Source organism: Apostichopus japonicus, chromosome 10 (assembly GCF_037975245.1).
Source record: "Apostichopus japonicus isolate 1M-3 chromosome 10, ASM3797524v1, whole genome shotgun sequence".
Lineage (NCBI taxonomy): Eukaryota > Metazoa > Echinodermata > Holothuroidea > Aspidochirotida > Stichopodidae > Apostichopus > Apostichopus japonicus.
In genome coordinates, this window is record NC_092570.1 from 2,254,919 (window position 1) to 2,278,688 (window position 23,770).

Below are 23,770 nucleotides of genomic sequence, written 5' to 3' on the forward strand. Positions count from 1 at the left end.
TTTCTCAGGAGCTTGGCAAGCTCTTTTATACTTTCACACGATTATGAATTTGCTTGAGAAGCTTGTACATATCTATGGTTATACTGTACTGTACATTTACAGTACTGTCTATTGTCTAAATGTTATAAAGAATGGTCTGTCATACTTGGCCTGCTAGTAGCCTGCCGCCCCGATGGACCCAATGGTGGGCTGATGAAGTTGATATTAACAGTGCTCTCGATGAAACAACTTTGTGACATAAACATAATACACAGATGATCAGAAAACAATTAGCAACATGTCCAGAATCTTTCAAGCCTATGATTTGATGCATACTGTGTATGTTGTGAAGAGATTCAAGAGATATGTAACCCTATTTTTTTATTTGTAAATTTTCAAACCAGCTGTGTGTTTGGGTGTCAGATCTCTTCTTAACAATAGTTGCTTTATTAGATTTTCATGTGTCCTTGATGCCTTTTGTGTTGCCCAGGCTGTTGAATGCAATAACACGGAGTTCATCGTGGGTATTGTGATAACAAATGTTTAGTGAATGCTAGGCATTGCAGACTCTCCCCAAACCACGTGCCCCGCTCTGAAAAAGTTAACTTTCCGTTGCTTGCAAGTTAAGTTTTCTGCTTGTTGCTACAAAATTCAGACACTAATGAAACGCGATACCTTGTTATCTTTAGCTGGACCTGAGATCACTGTGTCGTTTGTACACTGTGCTGTGGGTATTGACGGACCGCACCTGTATGTATTGACTGTACACTAGTGTCTAATTACCGAAGGTAGCAAGCTGTGTGCGTATTTTCTGGGATCGATGGTGGTGTCTAACACTTCTGTTACACCTCATACGAAACTAGGTCAGATTACTGGCATTAGACGTTTCTTTTTTGTGCGAGTCTTCACACCCTTTAAACAAGCAAAGAGATAAACAAAACACAAAAACTTAATAGTAGATTTCAAACCAATTAATTCATACATAAAACCAATAAAAATGTTATGAATTGGAACAAGATGCAATGAAATTATTTCAAGCTTTGAATAGAATTAACCTCCAACACAAATATAGCATAAATGACTAAGAACAGCCATTGATTGATATCCTTCTTTCCTGGTAGATTTCCTCGGCTTTAGAATCGAAGGCGCCAGTCTCAAGGAGGTCAAGCTTTACAGGTTCTATCAGGGATATGATAAAGGAACATAAAGAAATATGTATTGGTATCAAAATAGATGCAAAATGGTGGTACTGGTACACAAAGTTCTACGGAAGAGAATATAGACAATTTTGAACTATGGGAAGTTCCGTTCAGTAAAGTATTTTGTAGGTGGAATACAGGCTGGATAATAAAAAAGGACAGAGATGCCAAGGGGACAGTAACAATTAAGAATTAGGCAGTTTATTAGTGCTAAAGTAATTGTCCAGAGTGAAAAGGAACAGAAAATTGTATTTAGAAGGAGCAACTTTGTGCAGATTAGATGAAACACTTTTCCAAAGATAGCACTATATTACGGAGAGCAAACTGTTTCGCTGATATCGAAAACCAAAAAAATTGAGATGTGTTATAGGAAAAGTCAACAACCATATCAGTTTCTCATATTATAATATGTAAGTGTGATCATGACATACATTCATAGATGTACATGAGTGTGTCAAACATTGATACTGTCATACCTGCATGGACCTAAAATATACATACAGTACCAAAGATTAACAGGAAATCTGATAGAATAGTTTGATGAACATTACGGCAGACTAGTTTTGAACATATACAGACTGTAGGGTGTAAATGCCGTATTTGTTTCATTGTGTACATGTTTAAAATTACTACCAGCACACTACAGTCACTGTAATATGATATTAACATTACATCATGTGGATTGCTATTATTTCAAACAAACAAAATATTTGGTTTAATATCTAGGCTTGTGGATGTAATGATCATTGTAAAGAATAACCACAGGACACCCTAGCTGATAACAGCCATTCTGTACTTTCTGTTTATAATTACAGTATTATAGTTAGCCATGATTCATGCAGTTCAAATATCTGCACAGAACTTGCAGATCAGAGGTTGGCTGCCCTGAAGATTAGCCCCACACCCTTCCCCAACCCCATCCCTTAGGGTTACACCTAGACAGAGGCATATGATATTATCTAGAGACAAAACATTTACTTAGCTCCTCCCTTACCTCCCTCCAATGCACATTCCCATCTACCTTCCTCTATTTTCTACTGAATTACAGTTTATGATTCATCTTTGTGCAGTGCTTGCTCATTTTACAACATTAATGATGGATGTACTTTTCTACTCTTGTTTTGTCCGTTCTCTGCATATACGGTATGCACTCCAATCTATAACCTCCATAATTCTAGCACTGTACCCCCCATTAACCCACTTCTAGGTCACCACCCACTTCCTCTTGCATCAGACTTTATCATTTTGAACATTCGCAACCTATTTTTCATTGGCTTGCAATCAAATCGGATGGTTCTCACCAAAGTTGACTGTGACAAAAGTAATTTACTTTATTCTTCTTTTACCTGTCTCCTGTATATATACAACAGAATAGAACTGGCAATGGCTTCTTGAAGGGTCATTGAGGGCAGTGCAGTTGAAAGAATGTTACTAGTGTGTGAGGCTAGGTAGACCAGAAAGTATGGTCATATATGTAAATGCTCAAACCATTAAATTTATATTAAGTTATATAGAATTTAAATTCTGATAAAGCAGTATAAAGCAAACATTGTCTTTCTCGAAAACTTTGCGTAAAAAAAAAAAAATTCCAAAAGCTCTCTGAACATTTTGAAAATACTTAAATTCTGCCAACATATATACACGGAATTTAGTCAACCTTGATGTGGCAGCTCATGTAATGTCCGTATGAATATATGAATAGATGTATATAAAATGATGTCATGGCTATTCACTTGGAAAGCAGCAGGGTGAATAACAGTGTAGTCACTATTATTCATTACATTCTTCGAAACCAGAGGGGGAATAATAGAATAACCTTTACTTGACTTCTACAATGGTCTATCCAATGTCAATACTTGGCAACTTGGGGGGACAATTTCAGATCAACCACATCTACAATTCAAAACATTATATGGTGATGACTCTGATGAGAAACTTTTGGTTCTTGAAATTTCAGGTGTCATTTCAGTAATGATACTTCTTTTAAACTAGCTCATATAATCCTCACTTGCAAATTTACATAATATTTACATTTAACTAGATACAGGACATCGGCTTTCAACATGTGATTCCACCCGTGTCAAGCTGCTGAGGAATAACAAAAGGGGTCGTAATGTTGTTTGCCAGGCAGCCAGGCGATTCGGGATGACCATAAATTTAAAGGAATAATGAAGGCAGGGATCAAAGACAATTTATATTATTCAGTAATCAGTAACCTAAAACTCTAATATTCGATTTTTAAGTTAACTGCTTCCTGTATGACTGAATAAGCTCACTTTGAAAATAGGCTCCTAAGGCCTCACCACAGTACACAGTAAGCCACCATTGATTGCGCAATACGTCTGGAATTCCATCTTGGTGATGTCAGAGAGGAACAACTCAATCGAGCAGTACTTAGTGCTTTCTCCATACAAATGCTGCACTAAAGCACAATCGGTAAACAACAATTTCATTCAAATTTCTCAACAAAAACGAAAGAAATCAAAGAAGGTTCAATGGCAGGGCTGCAGCTTTATGATTTTGATCCGATCTTCACAGCAGAGTATTTACAGGCAAGGAAAACATAAGAGTAAACAGGGAAGAAGAGGTTCATGTAGCAACTGTGCGATTTAATGCGGAGGTGGAGTGTATTTGTTGCCACGAAGTGGATAATTTTTTGAAGCTTCTTTCAACCCGAAAGGCTGTTTAACAGTCAATAAAGACTTTGAAACCGTTTGCCAAAATATAAGTGGTACTAATTAGAGCTATACTTTAGTGATGAGGAACGACATCCGTAGCTACGCAAGGAATATTCAATTTGAATTGGATATGAATTAAGCTTAAGTATGGCAAGGCATGCTGTATGCTTAAATGTTACAGTCAGCCTACACTGTTACTTTAGCATACCCTAGGCCTAGCTTCAGTGTGCTTGTTTAGTGAGCCTCAGCCTTCTTTTTAACGTAAAAGTAAAGAGAACTCTTGAGTTTTAGGTAACTATGACCTTCAGGTGCCCCGTTAATATTTTAAACTGCGTTGGGCTTATAGAAATTTCAAGGATATATATAGGATTATAGATAGTGCAAGGCCTAAAGTTCAACCCCTTGCAACAACAGCTGAATATTTTCCACGGGGAGACTACAGTACCACACGGAAAATGACTTTGTTACAAATGTTGTTCCTCTCTGATGTCTTATCAGGGAATAATGGTTTGTTTGCATTTTGCAAAGTAATTTTGATGACTCCCAGTTTGATGTACAATCAAGAGAGAAAAGAACAAAAAAGAGAGAAGAAGGTTCTGTGAACAAAATAATGTTGGATACAATTTTTTCAGTTTTGCCTATATCAATTTTGATTTGACCATTCTGGTATGTACAACACAATATACTACATGGAATATCAGTACAAATAAATTAATTTCTCTGAGCTTAAATTCTTTGCAATTTATTTCAAAGTTTCATTCATTACATTGAAAGGATTATCCCTGATCCCATGGCTTTTTATCCCATTTAACAGACATTGCTTGGGTCAGTTTCAAGTATAGATTGGGCAGGAAATCCTCTGCTATTATCATTCTCGTCATTCAGTCGCATCATCGATAGTTCATCCTGCACCTTATCTAACCGCCAGGATGTGATATTATTATGATACTTTGTCGCTGCTGTCGAAGGGTGTTATTGGCTGTCTGTGGAACTCTTTGCATTTTCTTTGCTCTCATACTAGTCCCTCCAATAGCTTTGCGGGAAATGCGTAAATGCTTGTGTTAGTTGGTATACTGGTATTCTGTACAGGTGGTTTGTATATAAAGTGGTGTATCTATTTGTGTACAGAACAGCACGCACAGTGTGTTACTTGTAACAGTACATAACTTGAAGATTATTTGTGGCCATGAGCTGGTGTTTTATGGTATTTGCTTCAAACAGTTCGGTTCCAGCCATAAATTCTATACTGACCTCTTTAGTACCATGAGAGGTTGTTTATAGTACAGGAACTGTAGGGGGGAGTAGATGGTCACAGGAAGGTACACATACTATCCAGTACTGAAGGAAACCAAAGGGAAATGGAAGCTAAGTTTGACACAAAGTCAAAGGTCAGCAAGGACAAAGCCGTCTATCATTTGCCTCAGAATGGGTGCTCTAGGTTCCTGAAATTATGTCAGAGTTTCCAGGCTCAGCAACATGAGGTTAGTGACTTAGTATTGTATGAAGTTGAAAGTGTTGTTGACAGAACTTTTTGCATGAAATAGCAGCCATGCAATCGATTCGGTCATCCATTTTGTGTATCATCAACAGCAACCATAGATTTGCTTCAGAATGGGAACCCTGCAGTTAGGTCCCATAAACTGTGTAAGGGTATCCAGTCTCAGCAACACAAGAGTTAGTATCCTATGAAGTGAATAGCTTACTGTACCATGTCCAGTCATTGATGACATATGCTATCATACCTCCCAAGTTTCAAAAAGTAATATGGTGGTCCATCACTGATCTGTCTGTTTGTATATCTCCAGTCTGGGGGAGGGGTACAAGGGGAGGGGCTGTCTGAAATTTTGGTAGATAGACGACATTTTCTCTGAACTTTAAGGCTTACTGACAAGTTATATCTGCTCACCGTTTTTAGTTATTGTTGATATACTGTTTGGTGTCATAGCTTCTGAATTCTCATGATGCTAGCTACGTGCATCATGGAGGCATACTGGTTATTGAGGATTTTTGACAGACCAAAATCGTGGAAGTTTTGATGGTGCGACTATCTAGGAGTGCTTTCCCGGTAGCAAATTACAGAGTTATTACGTGAAATTGAAGTGAAAATTGGATCATTGCTTATTCAAAGTTATATTTTTGTGCAACTTTATATTTGTTCAAGGAAAATTGAAGTGCAGGATTTTTGGAGTGGGTGTGGTTGTCTAAATGTCGGTCAAACCTGTGAAATGTGGGTCACTTGGGAGCTCTGTGTTCTACACTTAATTGTCACCAGTTTTGCTTTTCCACAGGTACACCTGTAACCATTCAGGTTCCATATTGTAAACTTTTGCAAAATATGATCTATGTTATGAATAGCCTAATTTTCAGGTACAGTACCCAACACTTTAGATTTGGTAAAAAAAGTACCCTATTAAAACCATGAAATGTGTGAAAAGTAACACTTTCCAATGATTCCTTTAAAACCCTTGTCAGCTTGCTCAGACACTACCAGCATGCAGTACGCACAGAACATAGCACTGTAAGCGCTCTACAGTATATGTGGCATTTAACCATGACAATACCTGCATGTTGTTGTTGTGGTTGGTAATGACTTGCTCTATAGCTACATGAAGGCACGCCCCTCCCAAAAGAAAGACTTGGTCGTACAGTGCAGTAGATAGTAAAGTCAGTTAGTTTAATGGTTATTGATAGGGATATCCTGGTTACAACTAAAAGTTGATAAGTTTACTGTAATCATATCTTTTGGGAGACCACTTGATGTGGAAACTACTTCCTGATAACAATATGATCACTTAGTTATGATGATATATGAATTTGTGTTTCAGTTTTGTACATTTACTGCTGTTGTCACTAGTCTGCTAGTCACATCAACGATCAGCTGTTCTTTTATAAAGGAGAGAGCTACGTTGGTACTGAATATGCGTTAAAGTGCATTATGTCATCGGCCTGTTTAAAATCAAGAGGCATGGTGTAGCAGAATACACAAATGAAATCAGTCTTCAGCACAGATTAATGTTTGGATACTTTTGATCATTAATTTCTTAATTAATAAAATGATTTTTGCCAAAATTAGCTTAGTGAAACGTCATTTATCATTGTTTGTCAGATACTGTAAGCCACTTAAATGAAGTTCCATTTTTTTTGTAAGTGAACAGTTTTATGTATTTCCCTTTGACAAACTCACAGAATCAATTAAAGCGACCACAAATTTCAGAAAAGCCCTGGAAAGGGCTTATGGATTACAACTTTCACCTTGGGTGGCTTAATTTCTATTCAACATTTAACTTTGGAATATTCTTTTCAGTTTAGAAAGTCATTTTAGATGGCAAAACCGTAGATTGCTCTTGGATGAAAAACCACTTTTCTATGAACCCTGAACCTCCTGATTGTTAGGCCCTCATTGTTTCAAATCCCACCGCCTTTATCCTCTCGGCCGCAGCACCGGTCTAGATATTTCTGATTTCTCATCCTATACTATTGTGTGAAGATATGGTAATACTACAGTATACCTGTTTACATAGATGAGATATCTTCAGTTTGTAATGGAATCCTCAATGCTAAAATTTCCACATAATAGTAATTGGTCACTGATATTGGATATCTAACCCTTTTAATCTGCCCCAATAATCTTTCCATGACCTACTATATTTGTCCAAGTATTTAGTAGGTTTAACGGTCACTGTTATTGAAACCATGAAGGATGGTAGTACAGTATTTGTATTGTTGTACATACTTTTCATCATACCTATTGGTTGACTAGTACAGTACTCTTACATAAATTGTGTAGCTCTATGCATGTGTACATTTATCCATACCTATGAAGTGACTTTTTTCTCCATTGTGAATTAGTATGGAAAGATGAAATACAGCATATTTTGTGTGATGTTTCCTTCTTTTTGTATTTCTCACTTTAAACTCTGATTTTATATCGGTTGTGGTATTGAAAATATGCAGTACAGAAAGTAGTGTAAAGAACACTACTGTACAATATTTTGCATGTACTGTACATAGATATTCTCAGGGTTGACCCTGTTGTTGTTTAAAGGTCTGCTGTATAGACCCCAACTATAGCACGCTAAGATGAAAAAGCTTCTTTTGATTACGTAATCGCCCTGCCTTAATTGGTCGTAAAATGACCTCTTTTTTTCCAATTAGTCTGCAACGCCTGCCTGTGTGAACACTGTATTATTAACTACACTGTAGACATGAAAGTGTTTCCACACAGTTTTTTACAGAAAGAAGGTGTTAAGAAACTATGCAGGCTAGTTGTACAGCCTGAGGTGGATTTACGACCGTGGCAGGTCGATTACGTAATCACAAAACTTTCCTAGCTATAGCGTGCTATAATTGGAGCCAATAAAGCAGATCTTTAGTAGTTCACTTCATTGCTTTATCCATTTCATTGTACAGTCATCACACACACATCAAATACATCACTTTACATCACAAATCTACGGTCGGATATCATGGACCCTGGTAAGTATAGTTAAAGCTTCATCATATACCGAATTGCAATATGGCCCAATGGGTACACAAATGTATGGATATGTAGTGCTCAGCTATTTTGTTTTATTTTAATTTTTTTCATGAAGATGGTAATCCCTTAGCAATTTAGAGTACTTCACATACATTTGTTATCTTCAAATTGCACTGGACTCAGGAGTGCAGCAATAAAATGTACTTTGTAAAAATAATTGCCTACGGAAATCTGTTTGTTGAGGACTTTCTTCGATAAGTTTGACAGGAAAAATCAAGACTGCCTCATATCCTATGAAAGTTCAAAAAAGAAACTCAACTCAACTAATCAAAGTGCACTGTTATTACAATTTGGGCGATTATCCCACTCAAAAGCTTACAGGTAGCTCAGAATTATAAATACGCCGATTCGTTTACTGTACGGTACAATAGAGTACAGTACAGTACATATATCCATGGTAACTGATAACTGAATGATAGTTGCAGGTCAAGTCCAGAAGTAGGTTAATTTTCACAAAAGAGGATAAACGTTCCTTAACAAAAAAAGAATTGACAAATAATTCAATTATAATGCGGACATTCATGCACACATTTTGATAATTTGGTTGATGATCGAGGTTTGGTCAAAATTACCCTCTTGGGTGGAACTTTTGAGGGACCCTCTTGTGTCACATTGAATCTCCAAATGTAAAAATCAAAACTACAGTATGAAATGTTCCCGAAAGATAATGAGGGCGGTATTGAAGAATTCAGTATGCAAAGACTCCGGATATGTGACCTGATTAATTCACTTTGGGTTAGGCTTTCAATACAACGTTTATTTATGCTGCTGTGTTGGATGAATCTAACCAGATTGGTAATTAGCAACTCTGTGTTATATAGTCATTGCCAACTTTGCAGTCACGCCCCCCCCCCCTCACAATTTTGAAAGGCCAGTAAGAGCGACTCGACCTAAAGTTTTCCTTTTCGGCAAACCAAAGAGGGATCAAAATACTGATCACCAGCCATTTGTTCCGTGTATCCAATACTGAAGTTATTTTCTAGGCATTTTACTGTACTATAATTTCCATAGCACACAACATGTTATGGAAAATTTAAAGGGTGTGAAGACTCACGCTCAAAGAAACGTCTCATGCAGGTAATCTGGCCTAGTGAGGTGTAACAGAAGTGTTAGACACCACCAGAGATCCCAGAAAATACACACACAGCTTGCTACCGTCCGTAATTAGACACTAGTGTACAGTCAGTACATACAGCGACGTTCAATACCCACAAGACAGTGTATAGCAGCGTGGACATCTCAGGTCTAAAGATAACAAGGTATCACGTTTCATTACTGCCTGCATTTTGTAGCAACAAGAAGAAAACGTCATTTGCAAGCAACGGAAAGTTAACTTTTTCAGAGCACGGCAAGCGGTTTGGGGCGAGTCTTCAATGCCTTTAATATGTATCCTGCTTTCGACACTGCAGTGCCTTGACAGGTGCATGGCTTGTTGAGCCATACTGTACAGTATTAAAAACCATACCTTTCAAGTTTTAGACATAAGATGAGTGGTAAATTACATCACAAATTAGCTTTCAGTCTTCGGTGGAACCAGATATTTGTACATGCCTTCTCTTACTGAAATAGGCGTGAGAAAATATTAGCTCCTTGGTCTGAATAATAAACAGGTGTTGTTCCAAACTTACCAGAGGTTTACCTTATATTCAGACAACAAATGAAAGTAATTATGTCATAATTATTTCCTCCCCTTTATTGCATAAAAAACTTTGAAGTGCAGGTGACCATTTCACTTCTAGGTTGATATGATCACCATATTTTAATGGTACAGTATTGACTGTGCAAGTGTCAACACCACTATTGGGAGGGCAACGGAATAATTTATCGGGTAACGCAGCATCGCAAAATGTTATGCAAAATGGTCACTTTCGCTATGCAATAAGATGTAGGCCTACAGCAGGTTTGTATGTGTACAGAAACCATAGTCATTTACTACTCTCCTCTCTTACCTGTCTCCCAGTCAAACACATGCACTTTCCTATCTACCTAAACTACAATATTGGAACATTTTAGCACTGCGCCCTCACTTTATGGGCGCCGCCCACTTCCTTCCAAATCTACCATTCAGAAGTTAAGCTATGCGAACTTTCCATGGATTTTCATCCGACGTTTTGAATCGCTTTTGAAGTATCCTTTACTTTTTCAATATGTTTTACATGTGATTTATCTTACTCTCATGTTACTGTTGTATTTAGTAACTTGTTGCGCAGGTGTCGCTTTGACGATACCTCCCTGTTTTTGTTACTTGTCATTTTATAAGATTTTATAGGATTTTATCAGATTTCATTGGAGACAAGCATTCAGAGCCTTGCAAAATTGTGATACAAAATTTGAACACAAAATGATACCCTGAGCCATGGCACCTTAACCACACACTACCAGCTGCCCTCCCCAAAATGACAGTAACAGATTAAAGATTTCAGAATTGTAGAAAATCATATTGGAATTACAGTATAGCCTATTAAGCTTGCAGAATGGTAGATTTAGAAGGAAGAGGATGGGGGATTGAGGGCATTGATCCAGAAGTACAGAATGGGGGAGCAGTGCTTAAATGTTACCAGTTTGGTACACTATGCAGGGTGGTGTAGTATATTGAACAGACTTTCTTTAAGTCTCTTTATTCAAGCTCATAAAGCCAAAATCCGTGGTTCTGTTCTGCAGTTCTTAGCAAAATGATGATCTGAGAGTCATACTGTACTGTACGTGTTATATATCAGTATCACGCCATCTATTTTGGTAAAGTTGTTGTGACCTGCATGTGACCTGATGAAAATAAACAGTTCAATATGGCCGCATGTGCTGTAAACACTTAGCATTTGTCTTCTTGTTATATCGCTAGGAATCAGGATAATCCTCCATTAATCCAGGGTATAACAAACTGGCGACGAACTAAGGAAGAACCTATAATATAACCCAGAATATTTCTGTATTGTAAACATGGCAGTTTACGGGAATATCGGGCCGTTTGACAACACAGTCGAAAGCTTCGAAGATTACGCAGATCGCTGCGATGCCTTTATAGTGGCAAACGATATTGCCGAGGCGAGACAGGCTAATTTTTTTCTCGCTATGGTGGGCGCTGAGACTTTCAAGCTCTTGAAAACGGTATGTAGCCCAGACAAGCCGTGTACACAGACGTACGCGCATCTGAAAACCATCCTGAAAGGACATTTTTCACCGAAACCGATCGTGATCGCTGAACGTTTTAAATTTTGGGCTGCTTCACAGTCTGAAACCGAGTCAGTTGCAGACTTTATTGTTCGCTTGAAGAACTTAGCAACCCATTGCGATTTCAACGCATTTCTACTGGAGGCACTGCGAGACAGACTGGTCTCGGGACTGCACACAAGATTTGTGAAAACTCAAACGCAGCTACTCTCAACCGCTGATCTGACGTTTGAAAAAGCTAAAACCAAGTGTCTTGCAGACGAAATGGCTGGCATAGCAACAAGAGAACATATCGATGCAGGAAGTTCTGTGAGTACAAACAGATTGAATTGGCGGAGCCCTCAAAGTCAAGGACGAAGGGGTCAGGGGACTAATAGAAACAACGACAAGCACAATAGGCCTAATCAGCAACCCTGGCAAGCTAACAGTGCACAATCATGCTATCGCTGCGGGGGAAGCAACCACAAGCCCGATGATTGCAGGTTTCGCGAGGTAAACTGTCATTCGTGCGGGAAGAAGGGTCATATTCAAAGAGCTTGCCGATCTGGGGCTAAGGGACCTCAAAGCCAGAAAAGTTTGCAGAATCAGACGAGGACAGGGGGTCACCGCAACCACTCCGTCTCAACTAGCTATAGGTCTATGGAGGATGGTGAGCCTAACGTTAGTTCTAGTAATAAGGACACTAATGAACAGTATGTAGATAGTTTTAATACTGATGAAAGTGATTTACATTATGGTTTATATCATACATTATCAGGTGTAAAGACCAATAAGCCGTATTTGATTACGTTAGTGGTAGGGGACACTAATGTTCCAATAACCATGGAAATTGACACCGGTGCGGCTCGTTCCACCATTTCAGAGCATGTGTACAAGTCCAGTTTGGCCCATTACCCCATAAAGGATACCAATATAACCCTACGTGGCTATTCAGGTGAAAAGGTGCCTGTGATAGGGAGTATTGTAGTCACGGCAAAGTATGGAGGTACTAGTTGTAGGATGGATTTATTGGTTGTCAAGGGAAGCCGCCCATCCCTTTTTGGCAGAGACCACTTGAGTAAAATCAAACTGGACTGGGAGAATATTTTTGTGGTATCTGAGCCAAAACCAGCAAAGGTTGGAATCCAAAATTTGGGGAATCCTGTGTCACCAACCTTGGAAAATTTGTTGAGTCAAAATCAGAAAATGTTCTCATCAAGGGATATGGGTATTAAGGGATTCTCTGCTAGGTTGAGGGTGAAAGCAAAAAGTAGACCCAAATACCAAAAGAGTAGGCCAGTGCCTTACTCATTGTTGTCAAAGGTGGAAAATGAATATGAGAAACTTATCAAGAATGATATAGTTACCCAAGTCAACTATAGTGAATGGGCCTCACCAGTTGTGCATGTACAGAAGGGAAACGGTGAAATAAGAGTATGTGGAGACTACAAAGCTTTGAATGATTGTATTGAAGATGAGGGATACAAATTACCAAATACTAATGATTTATTTGCAAAACTGGCACAGGGAGGTACACACCCTAAGGTATTTTCAGTGCTTGATTTATCTGGTGCCTTCAATCAGCTGTTTCTTGATGACGAATCAGCTAGGCTCCTAGTAATGAATACACATAAGGGGTTACTGTCACCAAAACGTTTGTGTTATGGGGTGAAAACTGCACCAGCTATTTTCCAGGAAACGATGGACAAAATATTATCTGGATTAGACAATGTATTTTGTTACATAGATGATATCTTGATTGCAACTGAGAATGAAAATAGTCACCTAAAAGCCCTCGATGCAGTGTTTGCGAGGTTAAACATGCACAATGTTCGGCTGAATGGCACAAAATGTCAATTCATGAAATCAAAGATCAGGTATCTTGGTCATGAGCTCACCAGTGAAGGTGTGAGCCCTTTGCAGGACAAAATCGAGGCCATACAAAAGGCACCTCGACCAACCAATGTATCTGAATTGAAGTCCTTTCTGGGCATGGTGAACTATTATGGCAAATTTGTAAGGAATCTCTCTTCTCAGATGCAACCATTGTATGCCCTACTGCAACACAACATTAATTGGGTCTGGAGTGATGACTGTGAGCAAGCTTTTGTTAACGCAAAGAATGCTTTAGCTAGTAATCAGGTGCTCACCCATTTTGATCCAAATAAACCTCTAGTGTTGAGTGTGGATGCTAGTCCATGTGGACTTGGAGCTGTTTTGGGCCATCGATATCCAGATGGTTCAGATCGCCCCATAGCATATGCCTCTAGGACATTGAGTCAGACCGAGAAGAATTATGCCCAAATCGAAAAAGAGGCTCTTGCCATTATTTTTGGGATCAAGAAATTCCACTTGTATTTGTATGGCACTAATTTCACACTTATCACAGATCACCAACCGTTGACTAAGATCTTCGGACCAAAACATGGCATCCCGGCTTTGGCGGCAGCTCGGATGCAGAGATGGGCAGTGTTATTGTCCGCATATCAGTACAATATTGAGTACCGCTCTTCTGCAAAGAATGCAAATGCAGATTTGCTCAGCAGACTCCCAGTTGGGGAAGCCTCTAGTGGTGACCCAGAGGAGTATTTTGTTTTTGAGACAGTCCTAATGGAAACCCCTATTACTGCGACTGAAATTTCAAAACATACAGACAAGGACCCAGTTTTAGCCAAAGTTTTAGAGTTTACTCTATCTGGCTGGCCAAATCATTGTGTGGACCCTGCCATACAACCATACTTCACACGCAGAGATGAGCTATCCCTGGAGGATGGATGCCTTATTTGGGGGCGTAGAGTAATTATTCCATCCAAATTGCATGAGCTTATCCTGAGTGAACTTCATGAATGTCATCCGGGCATGAGTCGGATGAAGGCACTTGCTAGGTGTTATGTATGGTGGCCAGGTTTAGACAAGGATATTGAGGATAAAGTTAGGCTGTGCACGCAATGTATACAAGTACAGAAGGCGCCTAACCCTGAACCATTGCTGTTATGGCCTTGGGCCACACAGCCGTGGCAGCGGGTTCACATAGACTATGCAGAGGTCAAAGGTCAGAATTTCTTGCTAGTGGTGGATAGCCATTCAAAGTGGTTGGAGGTATTACCAATGAATACCACAACAAGTACTGCCACGATTAATGTGTTGAGAACACTTTTTGCACGTTATGGGTTACCCATTCAGCTAGTAAGTGATAATGGTCCTCAGTTTAGATCTGAGGAATTTCAGAACTTTCTGAAGTCCAATGGTGTGGACCATACTCTCACTCCTCCATACCATCCAGCTACGAATGGGCTTGCAGAACGCAATGTTCAAACTTTCAAGAATGCTTTTGCTAAGTCAAGTGGGGAGACATTGGGTCACAAGGTAGCTAATGTTTTATTTACTCTTAGAAATACCCCGAACACAACTACCGGGAAAACTCCATCAGAGTTATTTCTTAAGAGATCCCCAAGGACTAGGCTCTCTTTAGTGAAACCTAGCCTGCAGAGGAAGGTGGAAAAGAGACAGGATGCTGCAAAACAGCAAAGGGACCGCAGTTCATCAGTGCGGCAGTTCGACCTTTATCAACCAGTGAGGGTGCGAAATGTTAGAGGGGGGAAGGATCGATGGATTCCTGGTACCATAGTGAAAGTCAAGGGGCCTCGTACATATATTGTTAGGATCCCTGGCAATAATCGTAGGTTTGTACACTCAGATCATCTTATCCCTGACGATACTGGTGCAAATGCTATGGCTGGAAAACCAAACATCAACTCTCCTATGGATGATGATGTTGTGTCAGTTCCAGTTAATGTACCTCAGACAACTAGGGAATTAGGGCAGAGCTCTAACTTGGATCAGCCAGGACCTTCCACCACATCCCCAGTAGTATCTGGTAGTCCTGTCCACACAGGTCAAACCCCAGTTGTGGTAGCAGAGTCACCTGCACCATCAGCTACAGTAACCAGGTCAGGCAGAGTTGTCAGACCACCCAAGAGGTTAGAGATTTAACTATACCCTCAAGTTGTTAGTTTTGTTTGTTTGATTTGATAAAAGATTGATTGATTTAATAAAAGTTGAGTTGTTTAATGAAGAAAAATATTTGATTGTTTCATCATCTGGTAGGAAGGAGTGTTATATATCAGTATCACGCCATCTATTTTGGTAAAGTTGTTGTGACCTGCATGTGACCTGATGAAAATAAACAGTTCAATATGGCCGCATGTGCTGTAAACACTTAGCATTTGTCTTCTTGTTATATCGCTAGGAATCAGGATAATCCTCCATTAATCCAGGGTATAACAGTACATACACATGTTTCTCTGTTCTAATACATTAAGTTACTCTCTATATCAGTTGTTCACTTGCTCTTGTACAATACAGGTCAATAAAGTATCGCTTAATTTAATTTTTGAATTCTCTCATATTTTTGTATCTTTACCCATATATACTATATGTTCCACACACAAGTTTATATTACAGGTGGGGTGGGGTTGTATATTTATGTTGAATGGAAACCGGTATTGTATCACCATTATTTAAACCCAAACCAGCCATATTAAGGTTTAGTAAGGGAAAGGCATAGGCATTGACTCAGAAGGGATTTAGCGGGGGCGCATTTCTGAAATGTTACCAGTTGGTAAAACCTAGGTGGGATTGAATTACATATTTATGTTGAATGGAAACAGGTAATGTATCGCCATTATTAAAACCCAATCCAGCCATGTTTAGGTAACATTGTAAGGGAAAGGCATAGGCATTTATTCAGAAGGGGTTTAGGGGGGGGGGGCCCGGGGGGGGCACAGTTTTGAAATGTTACCAGTTGGCAAAAACTAGGTGGGATTGACTTACATATTTATGTTGAATGGAAACAGGTAATGTATCGCCATTATTAAAACCAAACCAGCCATGTTTAGGTTTTGTAAGGGAAAGGCATAGGCATTGACTCAGAAAGGGTTTAACGGGGAAAAAGCTCTGAAATGTTAGCAGTTTGGTAAGGGTAGGGTAGATTTATTTGGATGTTGATGGGAAACAGGTACGTATCAATAGTGTTTGTAAATGTAAAACGCAGTAATATTTTGGGGTTCATATTGCTGCGTAATTATTTTTATTGCAACGTCGTCGTAATAATTTGGAAAGACTTACAGGTCGACGCACAAAATGTCTACTATGCAGTTGTCATTGAACTTTAAGCACTTATTGGAACTTAAAAGAAATGAATAGGTCAGTAATATTGGAGTACTTCGAAAGGCGGATCAGTCCTTTACTTCTTACGTGATGTCTCATCACAAGTCCAAAATGGATTTGATATCCCTTCCAACAATTAGTAAGCAGTAGTTCACTTTCCTCAATTGATTTCACATCTGAAATTATGTAGGATGGAAGTTTGAAAAAATTTTTGAACTAAAATACTTTTTTGTAAAACACAAATGTGAATAGCAGTTGACACTTTTAAATTTTGATGCCACTTTTCTTCTTTGAGAAGAATGATAAAAAGTATAAGGAACCTCAAGTCTGTGAATATTATCAGGTTTTATTTCAAAATAGCACAGTTTCAGACATCTGAAAAAGGCCAATTTGTTAAAGCAATTGAAAACATCCAAACCGGTTGTAGAAATGTAAGTATGATGTATTTTGCATGCAAGCTTTTACTATATATGAATTTATGATGCTCAGGGGTGAAATGTAATTATGATGTATTTTGTGTGCAAGTTTTTACTTTGTATGAATGTGTAAGAAGTTCCCCACTGTTCATATGTCTTTCTGGGTGAGTGGTGGGGGGGACAGGCCACTTGAGTATTTACCAGGAGTCATTTGACATTTCTTCTTTCTGTTCTCCTTTTGATATGCTGTACATGAACTTGTAATCATGACTGTAGCAACATGGTTGATTTAACTTTCATTTGTTACTTTATATCTTTGAACATGAAATTATGACCAAGAGTGAATGATGCACCGCGCACTACTTAAAAATCCAATCAGGGAATTTGTTCTAAACGGATCTAAAAGTGCTGTTGAGCAAGTTATCTGGACAAGTTTGCTCCTGGTGCCCCTGCTTTTTTGACCCTTGGTGAGGCCCAGTGTTGACTTTCTTCCTCTCTCACCTGTCTCTCATACATTTAAGGTAGGCACTCTGATCTACCTGGAACTCGATAACAATTGGAAGCAGTATTAGAAGGAAGATGGGCAGTGACCCTAAAGAGGGTCGTCAGAGTTGCAGTTCGAGACTGTTACCAGTTATATGCTACTGTATGTAGATCTTATGCATATTCATATACATGTATAAAAAACAGTGATTCGTGAATACCCTAACCAGTACCATTTGAGGTATTCACTGCGCTCCTCTCTTACCTGTCTCCTCTCTGCTATTGCACCTTTCAACTACCTAGCCTAATAACCGGTACTAGTATTTTGGTAAATACCCAAACCAGAGAGTTATGGGATTTTCTACTCTAGTAATAACCCTATTCATACTGTAGTGTCACTGCAACTAACTGTACAATATCGTAACTTACAGTAAAATAAATGCATCAACCCCCTCTATTGAAAACTTGAACAAAATATTCAAAAATGAGTTAATTGTCCATAATACAGAATATACAATTCATGCTGCTCTACAGCAAGCACACCATTAGTGTGTATTCCAGACTTTAGGTAATGGTCGAATTGAAGCTGATGTTATCTTTTGCTTGGTATACCCTTTTTCTATACAATACCTCTTCACTTACTTTGTTTCCACATGATTTACAGTACAGCAGGCACTACACCCTGACCTTTCCATCTTGTTTACAAAAGTTGTTTACTTCAGGATCATGCCCTCCTACACCCCCATGTTACCATTTTGAGGCACTACCAGTACATGTGGGGTATAACCTTTAGTCAAGTTTAAAAATAATTGTCATTTTCTTTGTCAGTAGTCCTTACAAAGTTAATAAAGTGACAAAGTCATATTTTTCATATAGCAACATACATTCCCTATATATACAGATTTTTTTTTTTTTTCAAAAGTGAAAATTTTATATTTCACAAAAATTTACATAACTTCTAGCTGTTCAACATCATTTATTAATTTTCTGTACCAGCAAATCTGATCACTTCATTGGAGTTTGTTTTTGAAGTGACTGTTAAACCCTACTGTGCTGTCAGAGTCTCAGAGACTGTATCTTAACAAACGTCTACCAAACTTGACATTTTTATAGTGAAATGAGGAAACAGCACAACATTCAGTGATGATGCAATTTTATGGGCATTGGTGCATAAACATAGTTTGCTGCCTATATTTTGTTTCTCTTTCCATGTGAGGTGACCCTCCCAACCCCCCTCCCACCCCAATCCCCACCCAACCCTGGCATCCTCCTGATATCCATTGGATGAGACAATTACGTGCTCTTTTGTAGCGGGTTCTTGTACTGTATACACATGTATGTATGTCAAAATAGGAACTCCATTTGTTTCCTTCCACACATTTATTAGACAATCAAATGTCTTTTAATCATTTAATAGTTTCCTGTAGGTTATGTGATGGCTCAATAAAGAATTGTTTTGATGAAGAATGAAGGAAAACATCATCATAACTTGTCTGGTGAATTTCTTAGGTTAAACATTGTCTTGCTTTTGCACTTTCTGAACTCTTAAAAGGAAGTGAATTTTATCAGATTAATCTCTATTGAACATTAGTACATAAGTAAGATGTCAAGACACCCACCCTTTAACTGTCATAGAAGTTCAAACTGCTGCACTTGAGGTGGACACTGTCTAAATGTCATCATTATATATATATCCATGTGCTGCTTTGGTAAAAATGAGCGGAGTGGACTGGTGGGGGGGAGCGGGGGGGGGGGGGAGGGTGAGAGAGGGAGGAACAGATGGTCTGGTGTATCAGATATTAAGCTCTTTACTTTTTTTTTATCAAGTTTATTATCAATAAATTTGTAAGGACAAGATGGTAAGTTTGACAGGATGCTGAAAGTGACTTTCAGGGAGTAAAAGTAGTTTATATTTAGTGAGGGCGTTGTGGTCAAGTGGTTAAGGCAGTGGACTTGTGATCTCAGGGTTACAGGTTCGAGCCCTGGCCAGACCATTGCGTTGTGTCTTTGGGCAAGGCACTTTATCTCCATTGCCTCTCTTCACCCAGGTGTATAAATGGGGACCTGCGAGGTAACTTGTAAATATAGTTGCGCACGCCGGTTTGTGGCTGCACCCTATGGGAAGTCCCCCGGGGGACACGTGGTTGTGGTGCACTGTGGTGCCCCAGGAGAGATTGATTGAATTGTGCACACTTTGGTGTGTGGGTGTGACAAGTTACCAATGACCAGGGGTTAAGTTGTAAAGTCATGTGAGGAGGCATTAGCCTCATACAAGACTGTAAACCTTCAACTTTAACTTTTAACTTTATCTATCGTCGTATGATCACAGTTTTTGCATTGCTGCTTTGAAAGTGCAGCAGCTAGGTTTCCACCATCTGGTGGAACGTCCAAACCGGTTGTGAAATGCCAACCATGCTGATATTCGTGTGTACATTAAACTACTGTAAATCTTCTATTACCTATATATATGGCAATTAACACGCATCAAGCGGAGCCATTTTAGCCCTGTGCTCCCATTGACCCACTTCTGGGTCAGCAATCACTTTCTCTTCATTCCAAGGCTACCACTTGGAAACCTTCACCTGCTTTTTCATGTCTTTATTTTCAATCTGGTTTTCCAATCTGGAGGAGTGGTGTTTTTTGTTGTTGTATTTAGCAGACTGTTTTGGGAGTTTTTTACAACACATATCTCAATTATTTCCTTTAAGTATCCTTTTGAAGTTTTCATGATTTCTTAATTTCTGAATTTTCCTGATGGCTTGCCCATTTTGCCGTTAAATTGTTTTGTACTGATGAGTACATGTTGTTGTACGATTCAGTGCAATGCAGTGTCAGTATGGTTTGGACAGGTGCACTGGCAATGCGGTTTGTACTATTTTGTACTATGCTCAGATTTGTGTTCAGTATATTTACTTCGCTCCCCGCTTACCTGTCTCCCCACAACCTTAGCACCGCATTCTACCGTGTCTAGTATGCCCTGGTAATCTTTTAACACTGTACACCCTCACTGACCCTAGTGACCTCCTTCATTTTTCTACCACCAATGTACAGTGAACACTTTCGTTAAAATATCATTTAAATAAATTATGGAATCGTGTCTCATAAAGAAAACAAACTTAGCTGTCAAAGAGAGTTTTAAAAAGATAAGTTGGTAAGATATTTAGTTAAAATGAGATCTAATTTTATGGAATACTTCAAAACATTTTCAGATCCTTTCTCATTCTTGGAACTGTCCAGACATGGTTTTTGAAAAGACGGTGAGAAGAAGATCAACAAATACATTAAGAATATACCCGTATATAGGGAGAATGTTGTACAAACCTTTGACATGAATGCCTAATTTTATCGTTCCTAGCATCAATTTAATTTAGTGTACTCCATCTATAGTTTAACAGTTGAGGACTTTATCACCAGATTTTGACAAATTCAAAGAAATTTTGCAGGTGTAAGGTCATTTGTATTGCTCACATATTTTACACTTTTTGAAAATCCTTTCAAATCTCCTAGTTAATACCTTCAATTTTTTTAGTCCTGCATCTTAATCATGTATATGGAGGCTTAAGAGCCACAGAAAGTGATTTCACTCCAGGACTCCAAAGTTACCCATATATCATTGATGAGTGTAAAAGTCGACTGAGTACATTAAATTTTCTCAGTGAGCATGTGGGTACCCTTAAAATGCTATTTTACTGAAGTTTTTGGATATTGTGAGTGACCATATTATAATTTTCTAGCATATTTTTTAGGAGGTACTTTGACAAAGTTTGACTGATACTTTATGTTCATTTATTTGCCAATTTTGATCTATCCATTTTTGGAAACAAAACTTTCAGAGAGCTCTTTAAAAATGTAGTTATATATAGTAACACATGTATGAGTTCTTAGCACTTTAGTATTCTTGAAAAGGTTGAAATTCGAATTGCATCCATCTTACAATACAGTCGTTGGATGTCTCTGATGTTGGTATCTCAAGGTCACCAATGATAAGTGGTTTTGCCATTACTTTGACTTCTGCTGCCATAAATATTGTATACAGTTTGCTGATATAGTACCATGTAACAAATATTACACCTGAGACAGTCATGTTGCAGTCTTAAACAACTGAAAAATTACTAAAACAATTCTTGAAATAACGGTGGGAGAAAAGTCCAGAATCTGACCTTAGATGTCCTTTCACATAAACAGATAGAAAGGAATGTCTTGAGAGTAGAATGATGTGACCCATGCGACCCAACCCAGACTTTCGTTTTTAGGAAATGGAGGGACACCGAACTATATCGATAGGTGTAATAATACAAAATTATTAATAGGCATGGCAATCCAAATTCTGACATGGTACCTTAGCCATCCCACCCCCCCCCCCCCTCTTTACCTTCACCAAAGAAAAAACAAATTCTTTACCTTCTTCTAGTTAAAAAACTAAACCAAACTTGGGTGCATATTATACTCTGCTGCCCTCACTTTTGGTTATCAGTTTGTGGATATAGTCAAGGTAAAATGACTGTATTGTTTATCTTAAGTTCAAACCTTTACCAAGCGGTTTGTGTGAGTTTTGCAGGTTGTTAACTTGCACAGACCTACTGTACAGGTGCTAAATTTCTTTGAATCACCACTATAGCTATATACAATCAGTTAGTTACAAGTCCATATGGTTGGAAGTACAGTACATGTGTGTTTGGCCATTATCTTTGGATGCTGCTGATAAGATTATGCACAGAGCTTTAGTGTTTGTGTGACTGACTGGCATAAACTACTAAAACTTCTGGCTGTAAGGAAATTTAACTATGTACTGTAGTCTCTTGTGAATATATAGAGATGCATATAATAGTATCAACATATAAAAAAGTTAGCATCTTCTTTTAATATTGAGCTGCAGGCACATGGTAAATGTGCAAGTTGTGACACTAAGGAATCTGGGTTGACTAATTGGAATGTGCTGACTTTATAAGACTCTTGTTCATTCTGACTATTGCTAAGTTCCAGATACTTAGTACCAAGTGAGCATTTCTGTATTTTGTGTGGTTGTGTTCTTGGGACTATTCACAAACCGTCACAGTCCATCCAGTATTGGAATCCATATATGGAGTCTTGTTTTGTGATTTTGTGAGAGATATGCATCTATATTTCAATTCTGACAATAATAATATTAATAAAAGAACTTGAAATCTCAGGTTTTGAGCTTTCAGCTTCCGTCACATGTTTGTTTTCCGCTGAGGATTTATTAATTTTCTCTATGTGATTTAAAGCCAGCTGCTTTCCAAACTGGATGCTTTGAGTTAACAGGGTAAGAAAGAATTCTGAGATTATTTATCGTCTCAGATATTAGATGAAAAGTTTACTTGGACGTTAATTGTTTGAGGTGTGATTTCATCAAAAATTGAAGAAATCAATTGTTACAACTTTTATTCTTTTCTTGCGGGTGGGGAGGGGTGAGGGGACAGGGGGACTATTGTAATAATGTTTGCGGTAGCACTATAAACACCTCACAATACCAGTTCATAACTCATGTACTGTAACTTGATGAACCATTTGAAACAAAATCCTGATTGCATACATGTCAGAATCTCAAAGATTTGATTTTTTTGTCTTTTTTTTAAATGTATGGTATTAAAATTTTATATACAATATCTGGCAATAACATTGTGAGTCAGATGTCACCATGGCAAAATGAGTTGAAAGTGTTGTTTTTCGTAAATTTATAGTACAAAATAATAAATATATAGACAGAAATGTTCATTTGGATAAATTCTGAGTTCAAAATTACGTATGATTTCGGTTTGAAAACAGGAATGCTTGATTAAAAGTAGAACCACTTAAAAAGAGGAAACAATTTTGTCCCTAATATATTCGCTAGAAGGGCAGAACATGGTGGTTCATTTTCAAATACTTAAAAGGGATTTTTCATTCCATCCTCAAAGCATAAATTTGTCATAAATCCTAGAGATATTTTCATTTCATTCTAATTATGTATGACTCATCGTTGTCCAGTTTGAATTATTTGAAATGCATGGTCAGAACCTCTAGGAAATTGTATTTTTTTTAAAGTTTTAAAAGCAATTTTAGCAATTAAAAATATGAAGACATTACCATATGGTTAACATAGATTCCTAAATTGTAAGTGATTTTAATTTGACAGTTTATTTTTTGAAATAATTGTCCTTT

At 38.2% G+C, this 23,770-nt stretch overlaps 1 protein-coding gene across 6 annotated transcripts in view; it reads left to right on the plus strand.

The window, feature by feature from the left end:
- Window positions 1–23,770, plus strand: part of LOC139974753 (alpha-(1,3)-fucosyltransferase 7-like) — a 56,166-nt gene that overhangs the window by 14,742 nt on the left and 17,654 nt on the right. The window contains exon 1 of one of the 6 annotated variants that reach the window (XM_071982144.1): window positions 4,828–5,337. The exons of 4 other annotated variants lie outside the window; for them this stretch is intronic. In XM_071982144.1, coding sequence (XP_071838245.1) covers window positions 5,215–5,337 — 123 coding nt within the window. In that variant the 5' untranslated portion in view covers window positions 4,828–5,214. Of the gene's footprint in view, window positions 1–4,827; window positions 5,338–22,180; window positions 22,893–23,770 lie in introns of those variants that run through there. One more of the 6 variants, XM_071982147.1, reaches the window with a different exon arrangement.